We start from the raw sequence: 21,051 nt of genomic DNA, 5'->3' as shown, positions 1-21,051 counted from the left end.
GGGCCTTAGGGATCCAACTTTTTCGAGCCTATGGTGTGAGGCGCTCTCTGTCCTACCCGGTCATCACGCCCCTCCGCCGTGCCTCCACCTAGTTGTCTTCTCGGCCCGGGGAGGTGCGGGAGTTGCACCGGCAGTCGGGAGGAACGAGGATGCGATCAGAGCGTGCCTCAGAATCGGACCTGGGAGGGAGTTACATCACTCCTCTCCCCGTCCGCCTGGAGCTGGCTTGTCTGCGTTCTTCTCTCTCAGCGGCAAACGACCAGACGCTCAGCCAGTCCAGCACTCCTCCCTGGCTTGCTCTGTCACTCCTTTTATTTCCCACGGACCACCCGGCAACCCCCGCACCTGGGCCCCGCCCCCGCCTAAAGGGAAAGACGCTGCCCCTCCCCTGGGCGCCCCACCCTCCTCCGGCAGCGCGCAGTGGCGCTGCGCCGCGTCTTCCAGCCAGTGAGCCTCCGGGATCGAACGGGGCCGGGCTCTAGCGCGTCCGCTCCGTTGGGGGTGGGCGCTTGGGCGGACGTTCCCGGCCTCCCGAACTCCCCGTTCTTCTTGGCTGCGGGCCCGCGAGCCCCCGACGTCGGCGGCGCCGGCGGCCGTCTCGTTCTCTGCTGCTCCCCCACCGTCTTCCGACCGCCGCGCGGCCCGGGGAAGAGGGTCGGCTCCGGGCGTCAGGTACTGGGAGGTGAGGGTTGGTGAGGCGGGCTGCGGCCCTTCTCCCGCTGGTTCCGGGAGGTTGGTGGGCTGGTCCCGGCGGAGGTCGGGACATATGGGCACCTTTGGAATTCTGACACAGCACGGTGGGCACATCCACACAATGACTGCCACTAAACAACTGCAGCAGGAGGTGAAGCCAGCCACAAAATAGCTGCCACAGCTTACCTTGAGTCACACAATGAAGATCCTTGTGCTTGGGTGGTTGTTGCTGCCAAAGCAGTGTTTTTAAAAACCTGCACAGCCAATCAAACCTCCCATGGCCCATCAGAAACCTTGCTGGGCAAAAGCTCCTCCTGGCCCTGTACATTTTCCAAAATCACTTGGTGGGCACCAGGAAAGGTGTGGGCAGCACCATCTTGGGGATCCTTGGCCTAACTGTTCTTTGGGGAAAGATTATTGCCTGCTTTCCAGGTTTGCAAGACTCCAGGTGAAGCCTGCGGACTTCCCCAAATTACAACTGATGTCCAGATTACAGAGATCAATTCCCCCAGAGAAAATGGCGGCTTTGGAGGGTGAACTCTACAGCATTGTAGCCTGCTGAGGTCCACCCCTTCCTCAAACCTGGCCCTCCCCAGGTTCCACCCACAAACCTTCAGGGATCTTCCAAATCAGAGTTAGCAACCCAATTATTTCCTGAGTATATTATGCCTTTCATGGTGATTGGTTCTCTGTCACTTTTTCTCAACAAAAGACTAAGCAAGTTGCTAAGACTGGAAGAACTGGCGGGGGTGGGGCCAAAGATTCAAATCCCTATTCAGCTATGAACCTGAACCTCACTGGATGACTGTGGGCCAATCCCTCCCTCCCTCCCTCCCTCCCAAGATTGCTGTGAAGAAAAAAAATTGGAATGGTGACCCATATACACCACCCCTGATCTCCTTGAAAGGATGCTATATGAAATGTGATAATAAACTAGCTGCAAGTGAACCACATGGAGCATAGCTGCCATCCCCATGCCTCGCTCTGAGACTGAGCTCTTTGCTCTGGAGACTCTGAGAAGGAGGCTAAACCTCGAAACTTCAGGACTGAGATTTGGCTATCCCATGGTTGCAAGATGGGTCCAGAATTCAGCCTGTGCGGGACTGTGTGTGCTCAGACCCCTCTTCAGGCATAGAAGAGAACAATGCCAAGCACCCTGTGATTGGCAGGCAGCACAAAGCCTGGATGCGTTTATTTTTATTTGTTTCATTTATAGCCTGCAATTTCTCCCCAGTGTGGATCCAGAGTGGCTTACATACGTCTCCTCTCCTTCATTTTATCGTCACAACAGACCTCTGAGGAAGGTTAGGCTGAGAGTGTGTGGCTGGCCCAAGGTGGCTAAGTAAGCTTCCATGACTGAGTGGGGATTGGAACCTGATTAGCCCAAGCAGAAAGGTGAGGAGCCTGGCTTTCTACCTGTCCCTGCCCAGCAGAGTGGGACCTTCTGCATCTCAGCCTCCAATGAAAGCCCTTTTTGTGGTGCCTGTGGCTAGAATTGCCAGCTTTCCAGCCCCCCAAACCCCAGCAGCACTCATGGAACAGGGTGTTGTCATGTTGCACTGAGTGGCCATCCTAGTGGCAGTGCTTCCACGTACCACAAGGACGTGATCTCTGTGAATGTGCATAGTCACAATTGGATAGCTTCAAAGAGTCTATTCAGCAAAGATCAAAATGAAAAGAAGCCATTAAATGGGGGGATTTGCTGGTGACCCTGAGAGTTCAGCCTGCCTCCCCGAGAATGAGCCCCCAGGTCTAATCACCAGGCTGGATTGGCGGGGGAGCTTTCATGCTACAGAGTCCTGCAGGTGGGGAGAAGAAGAGGAGATTGGAGTCTCAGAGTGGCTCACAAACTCCTTTCCCTTCCCCTCCCCACAACAAACACCCTGTAGAGGAAGGTGGGGCCGAGAGAGCTCTGACAGAAACTGCTCGTGAGAGAACAGCTCTGACAGAACTGTTGCTTGCCCAAGGTCATCCAGCAGCTGTGAGTGGAGGAGTGGGGAATCAAACCCGGTTCTCCCAGATTAGAGTCCTCGCACTTAGGCGTGCTCTGTTCAGTCATTCGGAGAAGGAGAATGCTGATGCTGACTCTCACAAACCACAGTCCATCTGCATCACTTAGGTCCAATACTCTGTTTGCAGCTACTCACTGGCTCTCCAGTATACAAACATGCAAGGAGGTTTGGTCCTCCTTTAGGCTTGGCCTGGGGGGCTGTCTTTAGCCTCCATTCAAAGGTTAATATAGCTGAGAACTACCAAAAGATACAACAGACTGGCTGCTCGATTCTCCCACAATTGAGCATCCATCTTTTCTGAAATGAGACTGCATTTAAGGCAGATTCACTGCTCAGAGGTCCACCCCCACAGCACACTCATTAGTGTCGTTTGACCTTCCTCACTGAACCTTGCAATACAGCGTGGGGGCAGAGTGGTGGAGGCTCCATGGTGAGGCCAACAAGCTGATTTTGCACAGAAGCAAAACGTCAGTCGCACACTCTTCCCCTGACCGGATGGGCATCATCCACTGCATTGGAATAAAATTCCTCTTCGGATTCTGACCAGATTTCCCCCAAGAGGTGAGGAGAAGGACATCCCTTCCTCTTTCAGAGTGGAGCTGTACTGCTGAGACCTTGCTAGTACCTCCTTTCCCGCTGCTCTGAAATTGCAGCTCTTGTCCTGCTCAGCTTTTGTATATCTTTAGAGACAGCTTGACTAATGGCAACACAGGCTCTGCCTCCACTGGATGATTGATGGTGGCGATCTCAAAAGACATGCCCAGTGCAAAGCTCTTCTTCAGATCAGCAGCTGAATTCTGGCGGGTTTAAGCTGCACTGCCCTCTTCTCTTCCTGCTGTAGGATCCTTGCCCTCCATGTCACGTAGCCCCTACCCAAGATGCCAGCTGTTTGTGAGAACCTGGGCTGTCAGATAAATGCAAAGGAAAGGCTGAGCCTTCGGAGAAGGACAAGGCTTTCCTATGCTAGAAACATCTGCATCTTCTAGGAAAAGGAACTTGGAGCCAGCTGTGACTCAGGTGCATCTCTGTCCCATGGGGCTCACAACCCTCGGCATCGGCCCACTCCTGCCAATCAAGCATCTTAACAAATGCTGCGGTTGAAATGATTTTCTGCCTGAACACTTTTGCACATCACAGGGAGAGCCTCCAGATGTGTGCCATTTTCACCATGGGAGCATAGCAACAGGGTCCAGTTTTCAAACACTGGCCTGGACTCTTTCAAGCCCCTTGTTCGCCCAGCATGCTTAGCATCCCTTGGGGTTCCTGCCCACATTGCCTCCCTGACCAAGCAAATACCTCCCAAGAGCCTTGCTAGAGATCCTGGTCAGTGACTTCTCTCTCTAGAGGCTTGACCTAGTTTGTGGGGAAAGACAAAGTACTGGGAACAAGCAGGGCTGTGTCCTTGAGATGCTTGTTGAATGGAATTCAGTGGGTGGAAAAGCAACAACCGTCATGTTTGGGAGTTTTAAAAAGCAACAATTTGCTGACATTCAATATGGCTTAGAACATTAACCCTTTTATATGTTAAATGATAAAATGTAACTTTTCAGATGTTAATTTTGAAACTCCCAAGGTTTTTTTGGGTCCTCCCCCCCGCCCCCGAGAGGGCAAGGAGTTGTTCTCTGCTACTCCAAAGGGTAAGATTAGATCTGATAGGCTTAAGTAACAGGAGGATAGGTTTCAGTTGACCATTAGAAAAAAACATTCAAAAATTTAAGAGCCAGGTTTCAGACCATGAGCACCTTAGAGACCAACAAGATTATCGAGGTGTAAGCTTTCAAGAGTCAAAGCCCCCTTTGCCAGACAGCTTAGGCTCCCGAAAGCTTATACCCCCAAAATCTTGGTGATCTCTAAGATTCTACTGGACTAGAGACTAGTTCTGCTACCGTAGACCAACACGGCAACCCTCCTAAAACATTCTAATGGCAAGAACAGTTTGACAATGGAACCAATTACTGGGGGATGGTGGGGTGTCTTTTGCTCTCTGGATGTTTTCAAGCAGGGAATGGACTGAAGTAGAGCATCTGCTGGGAATACTCTAGATGGCCTATAGAGCCCTTTCCAACTCTATGACAGTGGGAAGGACTGCCTTCTTGCATACCAATCTGTCCCTCAGTGAAAAATGTCTAATGAGGCTCTTTCTCTAGCTTTAGAGGAGAAGCTGGTCACAATGAGGAGACAGGTCCTTTTTTGTGGTGGGGCCCTCCTGATGGAATTTCCTCCCCACGGACTAATGCTTCCCTGAGACATTCTCTCTGCATCTTCAGATGACAGAAGACGACCTTCCTTTTGCTGGCGTTTTAGCTGGAGAGATCTGCTATGGTGTGGTTGTTGTTCTCATTGCTGCTCGTTGGATTAATTTTATTACTGCTGGAGTTTGTGGATGATATTATTAGCTCCTGAACAAGCTACCTTCTACTGAGTCTACTGAGTTAGAGCATTGTCTTATCAAGGCCAGTACTGGCTATTCTGACTGTCAGCGGCTCTCCAAGTTCCCGGGCAGAGATCTTTCACATCACCTTTTAACTGGAGATGCCAGGGATTGAACCCGAGACTGTCTGCATTCAGACCAAATGTTCTGCTATTGAAACACAGCCCACAACCCTCATTTGTTAGACACCTTGGAAGTTCTCTGAAGTGAGAGGCAGGATGTAAATATTTTAACTATACATAAATAAGTGAACTTGCAACTGAGAATGTGTGCCTGTGACGTGGCTGCTCAGGTCTTGCATGACAGGCAGAATCAAATGCATAGAAAGTGCTCAAGGCAAACTGGGTAAACCTTAGTACCCAGAGAAAATAGCCACAAGATGGAGATGTAGCAAAAGCTCAGGGGAGGGAGGAGGCTAAATTAGAAAGTAAGGGAGAAGCAAGCTCCATTAAAAAGTCTCAAGGGGATGGAAGGGCTGGTGACCACAGAGGCTGAAGATGAGATGAACACTGGCAATGGATGCAAAGGGTGCACTGAGAGTGATGAAAGCCTGCTTACTGTCTGAGGATGGCCCTGCTTTCTTCCTCTGGAAAATCCCTTATTCTCTAATGATGCTCCCAACCCCATCCCTGTTCCTATTGCTTTCCACCAATCCTCCAGCAGGTTCAACACTCACCATGTGGATCACGGAGACAGGTCCAATGCTGTTTACATAGATGTCCACATCAATAAAAGTGGGCTTGACTGGAAAAGAGACCCAAAAAGACATGGATCAGCTATGGAAAAGGTTGTGCGCTAAGGAAAGCATTAAGGGGTAGAAGACATGAGATGCAGAAAGGAACGCAGGAAGGACCTCTTGCAGAAAATGATAAATGGTTGGAACACTTTCCCTTTGAAGAAAGGACTTGGAGCTCTTTAGCTTGGAGAAATGACAGCTGTGGGATGACATGATCGAGGTTTATAAGATTGTGCATGGGATAGAGCAGGTCGAGAAAGAAGTACTTTTCTCCCTTTCTCACAATACAGGAACTTGTGGGCACTCCATGAAATTGCTGAGCGGTCGGGTTAGAACAGATAAAAGGGAGTACTAGAAGCCCTCTCACTGTTGCCCCCCCCCGCACCAAGAATATAGTGCATCACTTGCCCCAGACCGAGAATTCCTATCTATACTTTGTGGCTAATAGCCACTGATGGACCTCCCTCTTGAAGCTGTCCATGCCTGTAGCTGCCGCCACCTCCTGTGGCAGTGAATTCCATGTGTTAATCAGTCTTTGGGTGAAGAAGTACTTCCTTTTATCTGTTCTAACCCGACCGCTCAGTATCGAGTTACCAGCCCCATTGCCAGAGCATCGCCCGGCATCACTTCCTGGTGACGGCATGGTGTGGCGCGTCTGTTGTCCACACGGGAATGGTCCTGGGAAGAAGTATGTGTCCCCCGCCAAATTACGGTAAGTACTTGGTAAGCCTGTGCCTTGAAGACCCTACAGGGCTGCTATAAACTGGCTGCAACTTGATGGTAGTTTCCACAATAAAGAGGATGGGGGAAATGCAGTATCCAGCCTCTTGTTGTTGAAGCTACTCAGTTACAGCTGTTAAAAAACTACTCTCTTATGTGAGATCTCCCCTTCATATTCACTTAATGAGCTCTACATTCATTGGCCAGTGGACTAAGAAGGAGGCAGAATCTTACCTCCCATTACAGGCACAAGCTTTCCGCTAGCCCTGCTCTCCAATGCCAAAGAATTTAACGTAGAGCCTTTGAACCATGTTTTCTTTGTGCCATGGATTGGTCTCTCCCTAGAGGATAGCAGTAGAGACTTGAACTCCACAGATCTGAGGAGGTGAGCTGGGTGTGCAGAAATCAGCTTGGCAAAGGAGGGTGAATAGGTGAGAAGGAGGAGGAATTAACCAGGTTTATTGTCTCACTGTCTAAATCTGAAGGGTTTTAAAGAGCATCTTTCCCGTGTGGTTAACTTGGGGAAATCCTGTCACCAACCAGGATCATTGCTGGTCTCTTGGGAATGTGATGGAGGGATATCACAGAGGTATATCATACATACAATTAAACCATCTTGGGTATCTGGTGTTCATGGTCTTTGTCTGAGACCCCCAGAGAGTCACAGTGAATCAGAACCAACACTATTAAACTAGATGGATCTGTGAGGTCCCTTACTATTCCACCTTTGTCATACAGGTAGGCTGCCATTAATTTTAAGCTATTGCTGCACAATGCCTAGGCAAGAGATTCCTGTAGTGGGGGGGGGAGAGGCAGAGGGAGGAGAAAGGAAATACCACAGAATTCTGAGGTCCTTAAAGACAAATCACCATACTGTGAAAGAAGAGAGTTCAACAAATGCTGGAACCCGCTTCATCCTCATTCATTTCCCCTCCACTTTCAGGCCAAACAAAACCCCAACATTACCCAGATTTTAACAAGATCTCATCAGTCCCAGCCACCCTAGGGATCATTTTTGCTTTGTGATATCAGCTTTTGTTTCCTTTTCAGTTTTAAACAAATTAAAGCTTCTATCTCTCCCATTCATGAAGAAACACTTGGAAAAGGGAAGAATGCTCCAGATGGGTAAGTGGGAAGTTAACAACCAGAGTTACATCCTTCTAAGACCATTGACTTCATTGGGCTCCCTGGAGTCTCTATTACCCTTATTTGATTAAGTTGATAATGTCTTGCCCTCAGGTCCCTTCCTGGCCTTCAGCACATTCTCTTGATCTTTGAGCCGGAATGTGATAATACAACATACTGGAAAGCAAGAGAATCTCTGCAAACACACTTGATTTTCTTTGTTTGTCTGTCAGGAATCCACATTCCTCAGCAGAACTGTCATTCCAGCCAAGGTCTTGAGAGCAACACTTACTGCCAATATCTGGCCTCAGTTTGTTGTCATAATTCTGGAGCAGGGAGTTGAGGATCTGGGTGGCATCTGTTTCCTGGGCTCTGGGGGTCAGGACCCACGTTTTGTTGGTGCTGAGGTAATCGTAGTCATATTCCTCTGTGCTCTCAGCCCTGCAGAAAACAGGAAGGAGTGTAAAAAGTGCAGCACAGGAGAAAAAGCCTGCACGTTCATCTAGTACAGCATTCTGTCTCCAGCAGTGGCCAGCTGGCAGTAATGGCCCTCTCCAATTGACTGTCCTCCAACAACTGGTATGTCAGAGGTAGACTGCCTTCAAACATGGAAGACCTGTTTAACTTTCATGGCTAACAACCATTGATATACTTCTCCCTTTCCAACAACTTGTCGGGTCTCCTTATAAAGCCACACCTAAGCCAATGGTCATTATCATGTCTTGTGGCAGTAAAAGCTGTATTCTGGGTTGTATGAAGAGGAACTTCCTTTTGTCTGTCCTGAAGCAACTACTCAGTTCAATGGGTGAACACAAATTATAGTGTTATGAGGTAGGAGGGAAATTCTCTCTCAAAACAAACAAACAAACAAACAAACAAACAATATGTAGAAGTGGGTAGAAAATAGGAGGTTCAAGAGCGGCAACAAATTTGCTCCAAAACTTCCTCCTCATTGAGCATTCACTAAATATTCTATGAGTATATCAAATTTGACATGCAAAGAGCTTGCAGTTGCAGTCAACATTTTACAGCATTTGATACCTGACATGGAGAATGTTGGCATTTTATAATATGTGACAATTGTCCTGAAGCATATTATGTTAAGTACAATCATTTGGCTCATTACAAGTGGTACATTTTGAAAGCTGATGTCAAAATCCAGTGATTTTTCCATTTCCTGGATTAAATCCAAACCAACAATTGTCTCTCCCCCCGCCCCCTGCAACTAGCCACTCTGGAATAACCTGCTTTGCCTGGCCATTTGAAGGCTTCTGGGCTCAACTAGCCAGGGGCTAAACCTTTTCCAACCATACACTTGTCTGTGCTTTTATAGAGGGATGAAAGTGTTTCATCTTATCCAGTTGCTTATGTCCCCCTCCCCTCCTTTTTACTCTGGTTTGGAAGTGGAGTTCTTTGCTAGCCCAGAAAGTCTGCCTAGTCTCCCACTGTCTTGCAAAGTATGCCCAGTGGGGAGAAGCAAAAGAGTAGATGGCCGGCTCTTCCATCAGGGAAAGATGATGAGCAAGAATCAGGGTCCACTGAATGCATGTCCCTTTTTCAGCTGCAGTTGGGAGGAATGGGCAGGATGAGCAACTGAGTGATTCATATCGTTGGGTCTACCAGTAAATCTGCCCCTACTGTTCTGAGATCCCACATGCAGGTTTGTGCTTCATCATAACAATAAGATTTAGCCTTGGCCAGCAGTAACTCTAACACTAAGTTAGGGAAATTATAATTGCCGGAAGACCCTGCACCAGCCTTCTTCCATTTTCCCTGCTTGACAGTCCAGAAGTACAATGTCACTCCTTCTGTCCTCCCATGCTAGGATTGATGGCTGTTTTCCCCCAAAGCCAATGCTCCCCATGTTTCCTTATTTTGTGTAAGGATAAGTAGGAGAGTCACAACTCACTGCATCAAACAGTGCAGCACTAAGGCTGTTCTATCTCACGCAAACATTACAGGAAGGAAGTAGCGTCAGACCTCCTTCCACCATAAACTGACTATCATGGAGTGGATCCCCACCTGGTGAACAGTCCCCATCCCCTACAACCATTTCAGAATACACAAAAGCCTGAAAGTTTGCTACCTAATGGCCAGTATGGTTCTAAATAATGGCCAGAGATAGCAGTGTTGCTGACCCTAAGCAGGGTGGGGGCTGCTTAGTATTGAATGGGGATGCTAGACTGTCTTCAGCACACATGAACCTGCCTTATGCTGAGTCAGACTGCTGGTCTGCTAAGGTCAGTATTGTCTACTCTGACTGGCAGTGACTCTCCTGGGTCTTTGGTCAAGATCTTTCACATGATTTGTTATCTGGCCCTTTTTTCAAACTCCCAGTTCCAGGGATTGAAGCTGCATGCAAAGCAGATGCTCTCCCTTTGAGCCATAGCCCCTGCCTACAAATAAGCAGTCTTAAATGTCATATTTGATAGTGTATTTACATTTAGTATTGTAGCACTGGAAAAGATGCAGAAATGTGTAACCAAAAGGATCAAGGGGTTGGAGAACTTTACATACAAGAAATGGCTAAGGAGTTTGAGGTTTTTACATGGCTGGGAGGGGGGAATGCTAGAATTCATAAAAATTATGCATAGGAAGGAGAAAGTGGACACAAAGAACTCTCCTTGCCACAGTCTTAACTCATGAGCATTCACTGACGATTAAGGGCAGTAGATTCTGGGCACAGGGAAGTAATTAATTTGCTAAATTCACTGTAGGATGTAGTGATGGCCACAACTTTAGCTGATTTTAAAGAAAGGCTAGAGCAGGGGTGTCAAACTAATTTGTTATGAGGGCCGGATCTGACATAAATCAGACCTTGTTGGGCCGGGCCATGTGTGTCATAAAATGTAATGCCAGGTAGCGGAGATAAAAACTTTATAAAGGACACAAACACAAAGAAATTTTTTACCTAAAATAAAAACATGCTTAAAACATTAGCTCTGTAAGCTGCAAATCTACTTTTGATTTATTGACATTCACCACAGAAATCTCATGCCCAGAGTTCTGAGTCTAGGACCCAGGTTAAAACATGAAATGGCTGAGTGATTAAGAGAGCAAGCTATGATGCAGCAGCAGGAGAACTGGAAGCAGGAGATGGCTAGTTCCACTGCAGGCCTGATCCGGCCCCCGGGCCGCATGTTTGACATCCCTGGGCTAGAGAAAGTAATGGAGAATAGTTGATGATTGAACTATTGGGCTCAGAGGCAATAAAACAGGTCTGGGAGGTCAACAACGGGGGCAGGCTTTGGCCTCTGTGCTCTGCTTGTAGGCTTTCCAAGGGCATCTGGTTGGCCACTGTATGAAACAGGATGTTGGACTAGATCGGCCAATGGTCTGGTCCAGCAGGGCTGTTCTTATGCTTATGGAAGAAACATAGAATATAAATAAACAAATACTCGCAATAAGGTTTGTCTCTCTGAAGAGCTCTCCATTCTGAAGAGCTTATGTTCACACTACCCATTTTGTCTGGAAATTGCTGCCATTAGTTTCTGCAATTTTTAGGGAAAATCAGGAAATACCTCTGCCAGACAGTTGCAGCCTAGTGTTTTCCATGTTGTCCTTCCATCTTTTTTCAGAGCTGGTTTTTGGAGCATTTTTGGTCTTTAAAAACAACTGCAGCACTAACCTATTCAGTGTGAATGGCAAAGTGTTATTGGTGCACCTGGCAGAAGAAGTAGTAAAGTTAGTGACAACCACAGCTGCTCTCATACAGAGGCAATTTTCTGCGTGGCTTTCTATGCTGTTGTAAATACAGAGAATAATAATAATAATAATAGATTGGATTTATATCCCACCCTTCACTACCTGAAGGAATCTCAGAGTGGCTTACAATCCCTTTCCCTTCCCCTCTGCATAAGAGACACCCTGTGAGGTAGGTGGGGCTGAGAGAGCTCTCCCAAGAACTGCCCTTGAAAGAACAGCTCTGAAAGAACTTATGACTGACCTGAGGTCACACCAGAAGCTGCATGTGGAGGAGTGGGAAATCAAACCTGGTTCTCCCAGATTAGAGTCTGTGCTCTTAACCACTACACCAGACTGGCAACAGCAACAGAGCATCCTTATAGAAGTTTTCCCCATACTTCCCATGCCTTAGTGCTTTGTGGCTGCCATTCCCCCACAACTGGAGGTTCCCCTTCCAACCTGTTTAAAAATTGGAAATACCTAGATTGCTGTAGTATTATAACATTACAAGGATTCTATTTCAATGATGTACCAGTTCCCAGATTTCTTTTTTCAAAAAAGTAAGTTGTTAGCTCTTTTGTTGAGGAGATATAGGGTGAAATGTGGAAGCCCGAATAAAGCCCTATGCTGAAGGAGTAGGAATGGCAGCCATGGCAGAGTAGTGGTAGGGGTGCACAGAAAATGGCATCAGTGTCAGTGGGATATGCAAAAACACACATCTTCCCATTCACACAGTGTTTAAAAGTGCACTTTCCAAAAGGATTGTACCTAACCAGGCTGGGGAAAGATTGCAGCAAAGCAGGGGGAAAATACAACAGCAGCAGATAAAAAGAGGACAACGGTCATGAGATGCTTCCGAAAACAGCACTGCTGTATGGAATCCAAAGCAGAGTAAAACATCCAGGTAGAAACAGCAAATGATAAAAGCAACAGGGGGGAAAATCCAGTACATAAAAGCAGCAGGAAAAACAATGACAACAGCAAGGGCACAAAAGGAGTAGAAAGGACACATAAGTTAGAAAAACACTCAGGGAAATTTTAAAATCACCTGCCCCCTGAATCATTCCAAAACCAAAGTAATGGTCTTTGCTAAAAGGACTCCCAGATTACATCATTGGTTTTTAGATTCTATCCCCATAGAGCAAGTCCCATGTTTTAGGTATCTGGGGGCTTTGTTTCAGGCAAATGGCTCATGATCTAGCAATATTACTCAGCAGGGTTTAATGACAGAGTCCACTGTTTTCTCCAGAGGGACTGATCTCTGCTACCTGAAGAGCATTTGTATGTTTGAGTTATCTGTAGCCCTCACCTGGAGAGTGGTAACCATTGTTACCCATTCTCCTCTCCCCTATGAGGTATGTTATGCAACTGAAAATCCCAACTGCCTTGCGGGGGGGGGGGGGGGTTTGGGGGGGGGAATGGCCTGAAGTCCAATCAGCTTCCATATGCAAAAGACCAGGTTGTCGCAGCAGTTGTGGTGTGGGCGGGACCCGGGCTTTGCCTTCTGATTGGTGGCGATATATGCTGAGGAGCAGTGCCATCAGCCATACACTAAGGGAGTGCATTTTAGAATTAGAACTTTGGCACCCACTATTCAATTATATATAAGGAGAGATTTCCTCAAATGCTAAAGGGATTGCGGGGGCAATCCAATTTTTTTACTGGCATAAGGGAGGTAAATGCATAAAATAGTTTGTTCCCCAGTTGCCACCAGAGCCAGATTAAGGGCCAGACTAGTTGTGAGTGTCCCCAGTCCAACCCCTTTATAAAAGGCCAATGAGGCAATTTAAAAGTGCTACCAAGGGCCTGCAGTGTGGCAGGTGAGGGACTCTTGTACCCACCCCCTTTCAAGTGCTGAAATTGTCACTGCCCCATGGCTATTCAGGCACTTGGAAAGGCACACAGGGCAGAAACAAGAGGACCTCATCCTGTGGCACTGTGGACCTGATCAGGATCAGGCCCAAGCAGCATTTTAAAATCATCCCATTAGGCTTTAAGATGGTGGCGGCGGCCACAGGTTAGAGCCAGGGATACCATCCTGCCTAGTTTGTCCCTTAGACATGACGATGCCCTGAGCTATGTTTAAGAAGTCCCTTATCATTTAGAGCCCCTACATAATCTGAGGTGCTAAACTGCAGTTTATTTGATCTGTGCAGAAACCCAGCTTTGGTTGCCACCCATTTCAGCTCAGAAGGAGTGTGTGTGTGTGGTGTGTGTGTGTGTGTGTGTGTGTGTGTGATCAGAGCAGGGCCACTGATGCTGACCTTACCTGTTTTTATTACACCAGTGAAACAGTATTAAGAGATCAATAAAAAAATAAATAACGAGCAAGTGGTGAGAAAGCAAGGAAAAATGAAACCAGGAAGGTTGGTTATGGTGTCCTGTGTGAGCTCACAATTTGGGCAGGGGATTGCTTGCAAGTACATGCTTGTAAATTTTAGGTTCATCACTGTGCAAGGGTGAATAAATCGTGCCACTGACAGATACATTTCTTTTTAAAGAAAGCGAAGGGCCCTAAAGCAGATAGAAATTAACTGGAATATCACAGAAAGCAAGCAATGCCGGGTGAAGGTGTTCGAAATTGACTAGAATGTTGCCCTTTTCAACAAAAAAAAGCAAGGATCTTTTGACAGCTCCCCCCAGGGCTTTACATATTTGCAAGATGCATGGGGAAAGCCCCATGTACTAATGTGCTAACAGAAGTGGGGCAGGCGAATTTCCTCAGACCAAATCCGGGAGGGGTCAGTAATACGTAGTTGCTGTGAGGGGATGGGCATTGCAAGCTCATAACGAAAGTGAGCGCTATATTAAGCACTGTGCAGAACCACTGAGATAATTCCATTTCCATCTGATAATGGAAGAGCAATGCCGCAGCAGTGTGAAAAGAAGCAAATGGGGAGAAGGCTCCCCTTCATTATCTACAAAATGTCCAAGGAAGCCACCTAATTGGAAGGGAGGCCCGGAGAGCTGCTTGTCTTTGTGAGACTTTCCCTGCTCCTCTTTACAGGGCCACTTGGGGATGGTCTCCCATTCAGCTGCTGAAAAGCGGTTTTGGAGTGAGTGCCAATGACAGTAAACACAAAGTGGGTTAGGGCTATTCCCTAACATGAACTCCTAGATATACAATATCAAATCTAAGCCCTCCTGACCCACCACTTCGAATAGGTGTACCTATCAGTGTAATCCCCTTTGGTAACAAAGCCTGCGTGTAACTCTACTGACTGGTAAAAGCCCCCATCAGTTACCAGTTCCTGTAACACCTCTTCCCTCTCTGACCCTCTTGAACTGTGTGCTAGACAACCAGGTACCAGAATGATGGCCAGAGCTGAAGATCTGCAAACGTTATTGAGTGCTAATTTTTCAGTGTGGATTAGTGAGAATACCTATATTAATGAAAGAACATTTTTGACCGAGTTTTTGATTAGTTATCTAAATGGACGTCCCTATTGACTTATTTGCAGAAAATGAACTGCTCAAAAGTATTGTTCAGAAAGCTTCCCTGGTTACCAAATTCCAGCCCAAAGAAATATCGTATGTCTAGCCTTTCTTTGACAAAGGAGAACCACATACTGGTAGAAACCTCGAGGAAGGCCTTCTAATGAAACCTTTTTGTGTGGCTCAGATGGGATTGTTCTCGGTTGATGCAAGGTGCTTCCTTAACATGAGTCACACATCAATGGTCTATCTAGCCTAGAGCTGCCAGCCTTAATCCTGATGAGAAGTCATTCTTCTGGGTTTCAGGCAAGGAAATGGCAGTGGTCTCAGGCAAGGATCTGTCTCACCTCTGCCACTGAGCAACACCTCCCCGAAGGCACATGTCAAAAGACAAAACTGTGGCTGTCCTTGACCATGGCATGTGAAGACTGTACAACCTGCCTGCTTTCCAGTTGGAGACTGGTGGGCGGTTTAAGGGCTCCACTCCCTGCCTCTACTTTCCAAATGATGACAAGCACAAGAGGTTCTTCCATTTCCCAGGTGTAATAAGAGATGGCTTGGTTCTTGCAGGCACAGAGCAATTAGGGAGGTGGAGGGGCCATGCCTTGTGTCTGTTAATGGAAATGTCACACGCAGCAAACATTTTGCAATCAAGAGCATAGCAGACTGGAGGAGATGCTGCTCTGCACCTGAGCAATTCAATCTTGCAACTTGCGAAAGGTGCAGCCCGGCTCCAGCTGGCTCAGGGAGAATCACAGAGGAAGACAATTCCAGGCTTGACATATTGGAAAACCTGCCTGTCAAAACAACCACCTCTCTTGACCAAGCCATGCATGGGAACGTGGCAGACAAAAAGGAGGAGTCTGCTGGAGTTTGGGACGTGGATGTCTCTGTGTATGTACAGAGAGGGAATTTGTCTGATGGCCTTACAGGGCCAGGACAGCATAGAGATAGCTTCCCTCTGTTGGGCTGGGGCCATGTCAGCTGTGTGAATGATCAGCCCTAGGAGAGGACAGATGGAGTTTGACATCCCCTCCTTGGGCAATGCTTGACATTATCCCAAGAGCATGCAGTGTCAGCAGGCCCTAATTGCATTTGGCTAAAGAAAGGGCACACTGCCCTCAGCTCCTAATTACAGCCAAGAAGTGGGTGTGCACAGCAGCCTGATTGGCAGCTTCCAGAACAGAGCATCCCCATTAAGAAGAACAGAAAACTTCTGTTACATTCACCAGCTTAGGTGGTCTGCCTACAGGCACCTATTTGTTTCATTATGGGCACGTGTGTGACTTGGTACGCTTTAGGAGCTCTCAAAATATTAGATCACGCTGATGCAAAGAGACATGGTAGAGGGTGTAAACTGGGGGGGGAGGATGGAGAACAGCAGAGACCCACAATGATTGATTGTGGATGCTGAGAGAGTGGGAGAGATTATTCTTTAAGAACAATAAAACTTGAGGACATTCAACGAAACTGATTGCCAAAAGGCTCGGAACAAGCACAAGCACAACTGTCTCCATGCAGTTAGTAATTAACATATGAAATTCATTGCCCTAAGACATAGGGAAGGCCATTCATCTGGATGGCTTCAAAAAGAGCCCCATTAATTTACCAAGAAGCACTATGGATTAGAAGCAGACAGCACATCTGCAACAACCAGGTATTGTGGACTACAACAGCTATGGATGGCTATTGCTATCATGAACTTCTGGAGAGCTTTCCAGACACCTCCCACTCGCCACCAGCAGTAGTGATGAAGTTCTGATTTCATGGCCTAGAATGGCTCTTAGTATATTCTTATGGCATCCTCTACTTTTCCAATAATTTTTAAGTAGTGTGGAGGATTTCTAGACACTCTGTCCTTTTGCTTAGTAAGATATTGAAATTTGGATGAGGAGGAGGAGAGTTGGATTTATACCCTGCTCTTCACTCAGAGTCTCAGAGTGGCTTACAATCTCCTTTCCTTCCTCTCCCCGCAACAGACACCCTGTGAGGTAGGTGGGGCTGAGAGAGCTCTTTTGAGGACTGGTCTTGAGAGAACAGCTCTGAGAGAACTTGTGACTGACCCAAGGTCACCCAGCTGGCAACATGTGGGGGAGTGGGGAATCAAACCTGGTTCTCCAGATTAGAGCCTGCTGCACTTAACCACTACATCAAAAAACTGGCTCTAAATGCTAAATGATCTCCTCCACCCGCTGAAGGCAATGATATTTTTGCCCTTCTATCTCTGCTTGTCACATGTCTTTTTTACACAAACAATCTGGGTGCATTTTCATAGAAGCATCTAATGTCATAGCATGAAAAAGCATGGCGTAACAGGGCATCAGACCATGATGTGGGACAGGCAGGTTCAAATCCCTGCTCTACCTTGAGCCTTGGGCCAGGCACACTCTCTCAGCCTAACCTACTTTAGAGGGTTGCTGTGAAGATAAAATGAAGGGGGGGGGGAGAGTGAAGTACACTATGCTGAGTTCTTGGGAGGAAGTGTAAGTTAACTGTGTTTGGTATCCAAACGAGAGAGAAAAGAAAGAAATGATCGACATGGTAAATAGCTACTTAATCAAACACAACTCTGAATTTTGCATCACGTTTTAATAGAGGGCTTGGCCCCTTGACACGGCGTCCGGTTCTCTAACAGAACGATCGCCATCAATCTCTGCACAGCTTGGCTCCACTTTCCAATGATTTTTTAAAATATTTCACCCCCCCCCCCCCCCCCCCGCATTATTACCTGGAGAGAATATCGGTCACCTTCATTTGATGCTAAGTCGCACATGTGCTGAAATTCATTAAGGTTTTCTCGTTTTTCCAAACCAGATAATTAATCAACCAAAAGCAAAACTGCTCTGAAAATGCTGGGGTTTTTTTTTTTTGGCTGAAGCCAAACAAGTCCCCAAACACTCCAAGGGAACCAATGACATTCTTTAAGGATTTGGGGAAGTCAAAAGGGGAACCCTGGAAAAGGGGCTGCAGAGCGGAAATCCCATTTCCCCCCTCTGCTGTTCTCCCTGTTGTACAAGCTGGGCATTTAAATTTGCATACAATCTGCACACATCCAGCAGGCTGGATGTATGCAAATGATCAAAGGCTGATCCCTGCCAGGGGCAAACATTAGCATAGAAATAAGTGCCACCCATGTGCCTGGTCCTGGAGCAAGGGGGGCTCCTTATGTCCCTCTGTGGGTCAGTCCGGGGCTTCCTTCTCTAGCTCCCAGGAGCCTTTGTAGGGGGATTTCATGGTCCTTAAGTCGGCTTATTCTGTCCATTAGCTCCAGCCAGTCAAATCTCTCTTCCCTGGAGTGCTGAGGGAAATGATCTGCTGACAGCATGTTCTTTTCCTGTTCCCCCCATTAAACTTATCAACAGAGCAAAGAAGACTGGAAACACCTCCTTCCATTTGGGCTTCTTCTCCACTCACTCACCCCCCCCCCGCCCTTTACAGCCAGGGCACAGCAAGCTTCCTTTACAATGAAACTGTTGCCAAAGCACAGGCTTAATTTAAGCTGGGAACGATCAAGACTTCATCCCAGAATTTGTGTCTGGAATAGCGCTCTGTCCAGCCCTGGAACGGACAAAGTGATAACTGAGTGCCTCTCAGCATACCCAGGGCGCCTTTTCCATGCCCCTGGCTAACAGCAGCCCCACATCTCCAAGCAGACAACACAGCTTCCATGTCCAAGGGTCCGGATTCCAGCCTCAAGTGCCAGTCTGGTGTAGTGCTTAAGTGCACAGACTCTAATCTGGGAGAACCGGGTTTGATTCCCCACGCCTCCACTTGCACCTGGCTGGATGACCTTGGGCAAGCCATAGTTCTGATAAGAGCTGTTCTTGAAAAAAGAGCAGTTTCTGTCAAGAGCTCTCTCAGCCCCACCTACCTCACAGGGTGTCTGTTGTGGGGAGGGGAAGGGAAAGGAGTTTGTAAGCCGCTCTGAGACACCTTTAGATAGTGAAGGGCAGGGTATAAATCCAATCTCTTCTTCTTCTTCTCTTTGGGGGATATCATCGCTACTGCTGTCTGCTTCCCTCCCTCACATCAGTTTTAGGAAAATGCCGCAGCAGGACATTTGGGTACCCTGGACGGGGCTTGACAACCCTCTCTTTTCTCAACTGCCCATGGGGCTGGCTGGGGCTCAGCGGAGGAGCATCTGCTGTGCATACAGAAAGTCCCAGGTTCAATTCCTGGCACCTCTACCGAAAAGGATCAGGCAGCAGGCAATATGGAAGACCTCGACCCTTGACCCTGGTGAGCAGCTGCCAGCCTGGTGAGCAGCCTCAGTACTGACCTTGATGGACCAGGGGTCTGACTCAGTACCAGGCAGCATCCTCTGTACTGGTCCTATTGGGCATTGTCTGGCTACTACATGCTGGGGTGGAAGATCAGTCAAATGGGTGGGCAGGAAAATTGCTTGCAGGAAATGGTTAGACCGCCAGGTATTCTGGGCTGATAAAATAATGTATTTGGTCTCAGGAAACCTAAGAAGCAACACTTCCCTTCAGCGTTAGCTGGAGCAGGATGTAGCAGCCAGACTCCAGGGGGAGGGAGGAACCACCAGGAGCACACGGCCCCAGTTCACCTGCACCCACCCTGGCCTGCCACAGTCATCCAGGCACTGGGCCAAAACCACAATGCCCTCCTGGACAGGCTGGGGGCCCGTCCCACACCCACAGCAGTCTCCAAGCTCAGTGGAGACCATCAACCAGCCATTACGTTTGAACCAGAAAGGTATGCCGGAAGATGACAGCATCTCTCTGCCTCCACAGGCTCTCCAAAGACAAAGCTTGAGCATCTTCTGGCATCAACAGAATGTTGACCTGAACCGCGAAGGAGTCTTCTTTGGTATGCTTTGAAAGGTGTATTTGAAAAAGTATCGCTCTATAGTCAAAGGATGTTCAAGGTGCTGGTGGGGAATGCGGAGGCTACCACAAGGGAGTCCAGACCAGAAAACTGCTCCAGGCAATGAAAAGCCGGAGGGAAATGATGACCCCAGGAGAGGCACAGGTGGCATGGGGTGGGGTGGGGGGAATGGAACCAGCAGGCGGGGGGGGGGACCAAAGAGGGGGCCTGCGGTGGGTCAGCCACAGTCTTTGAACAGAACCCCGTCCCTTCTTCCAGGCAGCCTCCCCATGTCGCTTCGGGAAAGGTGCTGGCTTGGAGAAAACAAGGACAGGGAGCCGGCCAGCCTGCTTCGCCCCGCACCTGCCGCTTGCCCCCTCCGGGCTCCTCCAAGCCTGGCGCAATCGGTCCTTTCAGTGCTTCCCCTGGACAGGCAAGGAGCGCGAGGGCAGGGAGCGCTTCCTTTGCGGACCCCCCAGGACCCGGCTGACCGCCCCTCCCGCCCAAGCAGCTGCTGCAAGCAAGCGAGGGGACCGAGGCGCCGCGGGGAGGCTTAGTGGGGGAAGCCCTGGACGTGAGTCGGGGGGAGGATGGAGCCGAAGCTCCGAGGCTCACCTGATCTGGAAGGCTGGACAGATGGTCAGGTACATCAGGAGAACTTTCCCGGACATGCTAAGCGCGCAGCCCAGGCCCCCCCGGACGACGGGCAGCGCGGTCCACATCAAGGGAGGCAAGGCGCCGCGGCTCGCCTCTGCTCGCAGGCGTCCTCTCGCCGCCCCTCCCGCGCCCCCAGCCCGGCGGGTCCCCCGGGCGAACGGCCTCTCGCAGGACGTGGCGGACCTCGACTGGCGGGGTCCCCGCCGAGCGGCCACTTGTGGATGCCGAGAGACGCGGCTGCCCGGGGAGAGGGGGACATCCCAGGCGGAGCGGGAAGGAAGGCGGGCGCCCAGTCCCCGCGAGCCCTGCCGCCGGTCCTCCCCGAGGGCTCCCCGCCGGCGGCGGCGGCTGCTGCTACTACCCGCGCTGCTGCTGCTGCTGCTGCCTCGGCTCCGGCCGTCTCCCGCCGCCTCCCGCCTGGCGCGGCTCCTCCGCGGCTCGTCCGAGGTGGTCCGGGGCAGGGGCGCCACCGGCTGGCATCTCTCCCCCGCCCTCCTCGGCAGCCCAGCAAGTGAGCCCGACGCCGCGGCGAGCCGAGAGGAGCGGACGGGCGAGTGGGCAGCAGCTCCTGTCGCCACGCCCGCCCGCTCGCCCGCGCGGGGTCCTAACGCCCCCCCTGACGCCCCGCCGGGAAGCGAGTTCGGGGCTCCCCCGGGAGAGAGGGAGGGAGGGAGGGAGGGACCGCCCGCCCAAGGGGCGGCCGTCAGCCCAGCAGAAGCAGCACCTGG

At 49.2% G+C, this 21,051-nt stretch overlaps 1 protein-coding gene across 1 annotated transcript in view; it reads right to left on the bottom strand.

Moving 5' to 3' along the window:
• Window positions 1–20,337, bottom strand: part of LOC107108507 (gamma-aminobutyric acid receptor subunit gamma-4) — a 49,280-nt gene extending 28,943 nt beyond the window's left edge. Inside the window, exons 1-3 of the mRNA XM_015408944.1 lie at window positions 20,282–20,337; window positions 8,010–8,158; window positions 5,813–5,880 (exon numbers count right to left, since the gene is read on the bottom strand). Coding sequence (XP_015264430.1) covers window positions 5,813–5,880; window positions 8,010–8,158; window positions 20,282–20,337 — 273 coding nt within the window. The remainder of the gene's footprint in view (window positions 1–5,812; window positions 5,881–8,009; window positions 8,159–20,281) is intronic.
• Between the last annotated feature and the right edge of the window lie 714 nt (window positions 20,338–21,051).

Source organism: Gekko japonicus, unplaced genomic scaffold, assembly GCF_001447785.1.
Source record: "Gekko japonicus isolate JY-2015 unplaced genomic scaffold, Gekko_japonicus_V1.1 scaffold19, whole genome shotgun sequence".
In the NCBI taxonomy this organism is placed as follows: Eukaryota; Metazoa; Chordata; class Lepidosauria; order Squamata; family Gekkonidae; genus Gekko; species Gekko japonicus.
The sequence above is the reverse complement of the archived record's forward strand: the minus strand, read 5'-3'. Positions and strand labels throughout refer to the sequence as shown.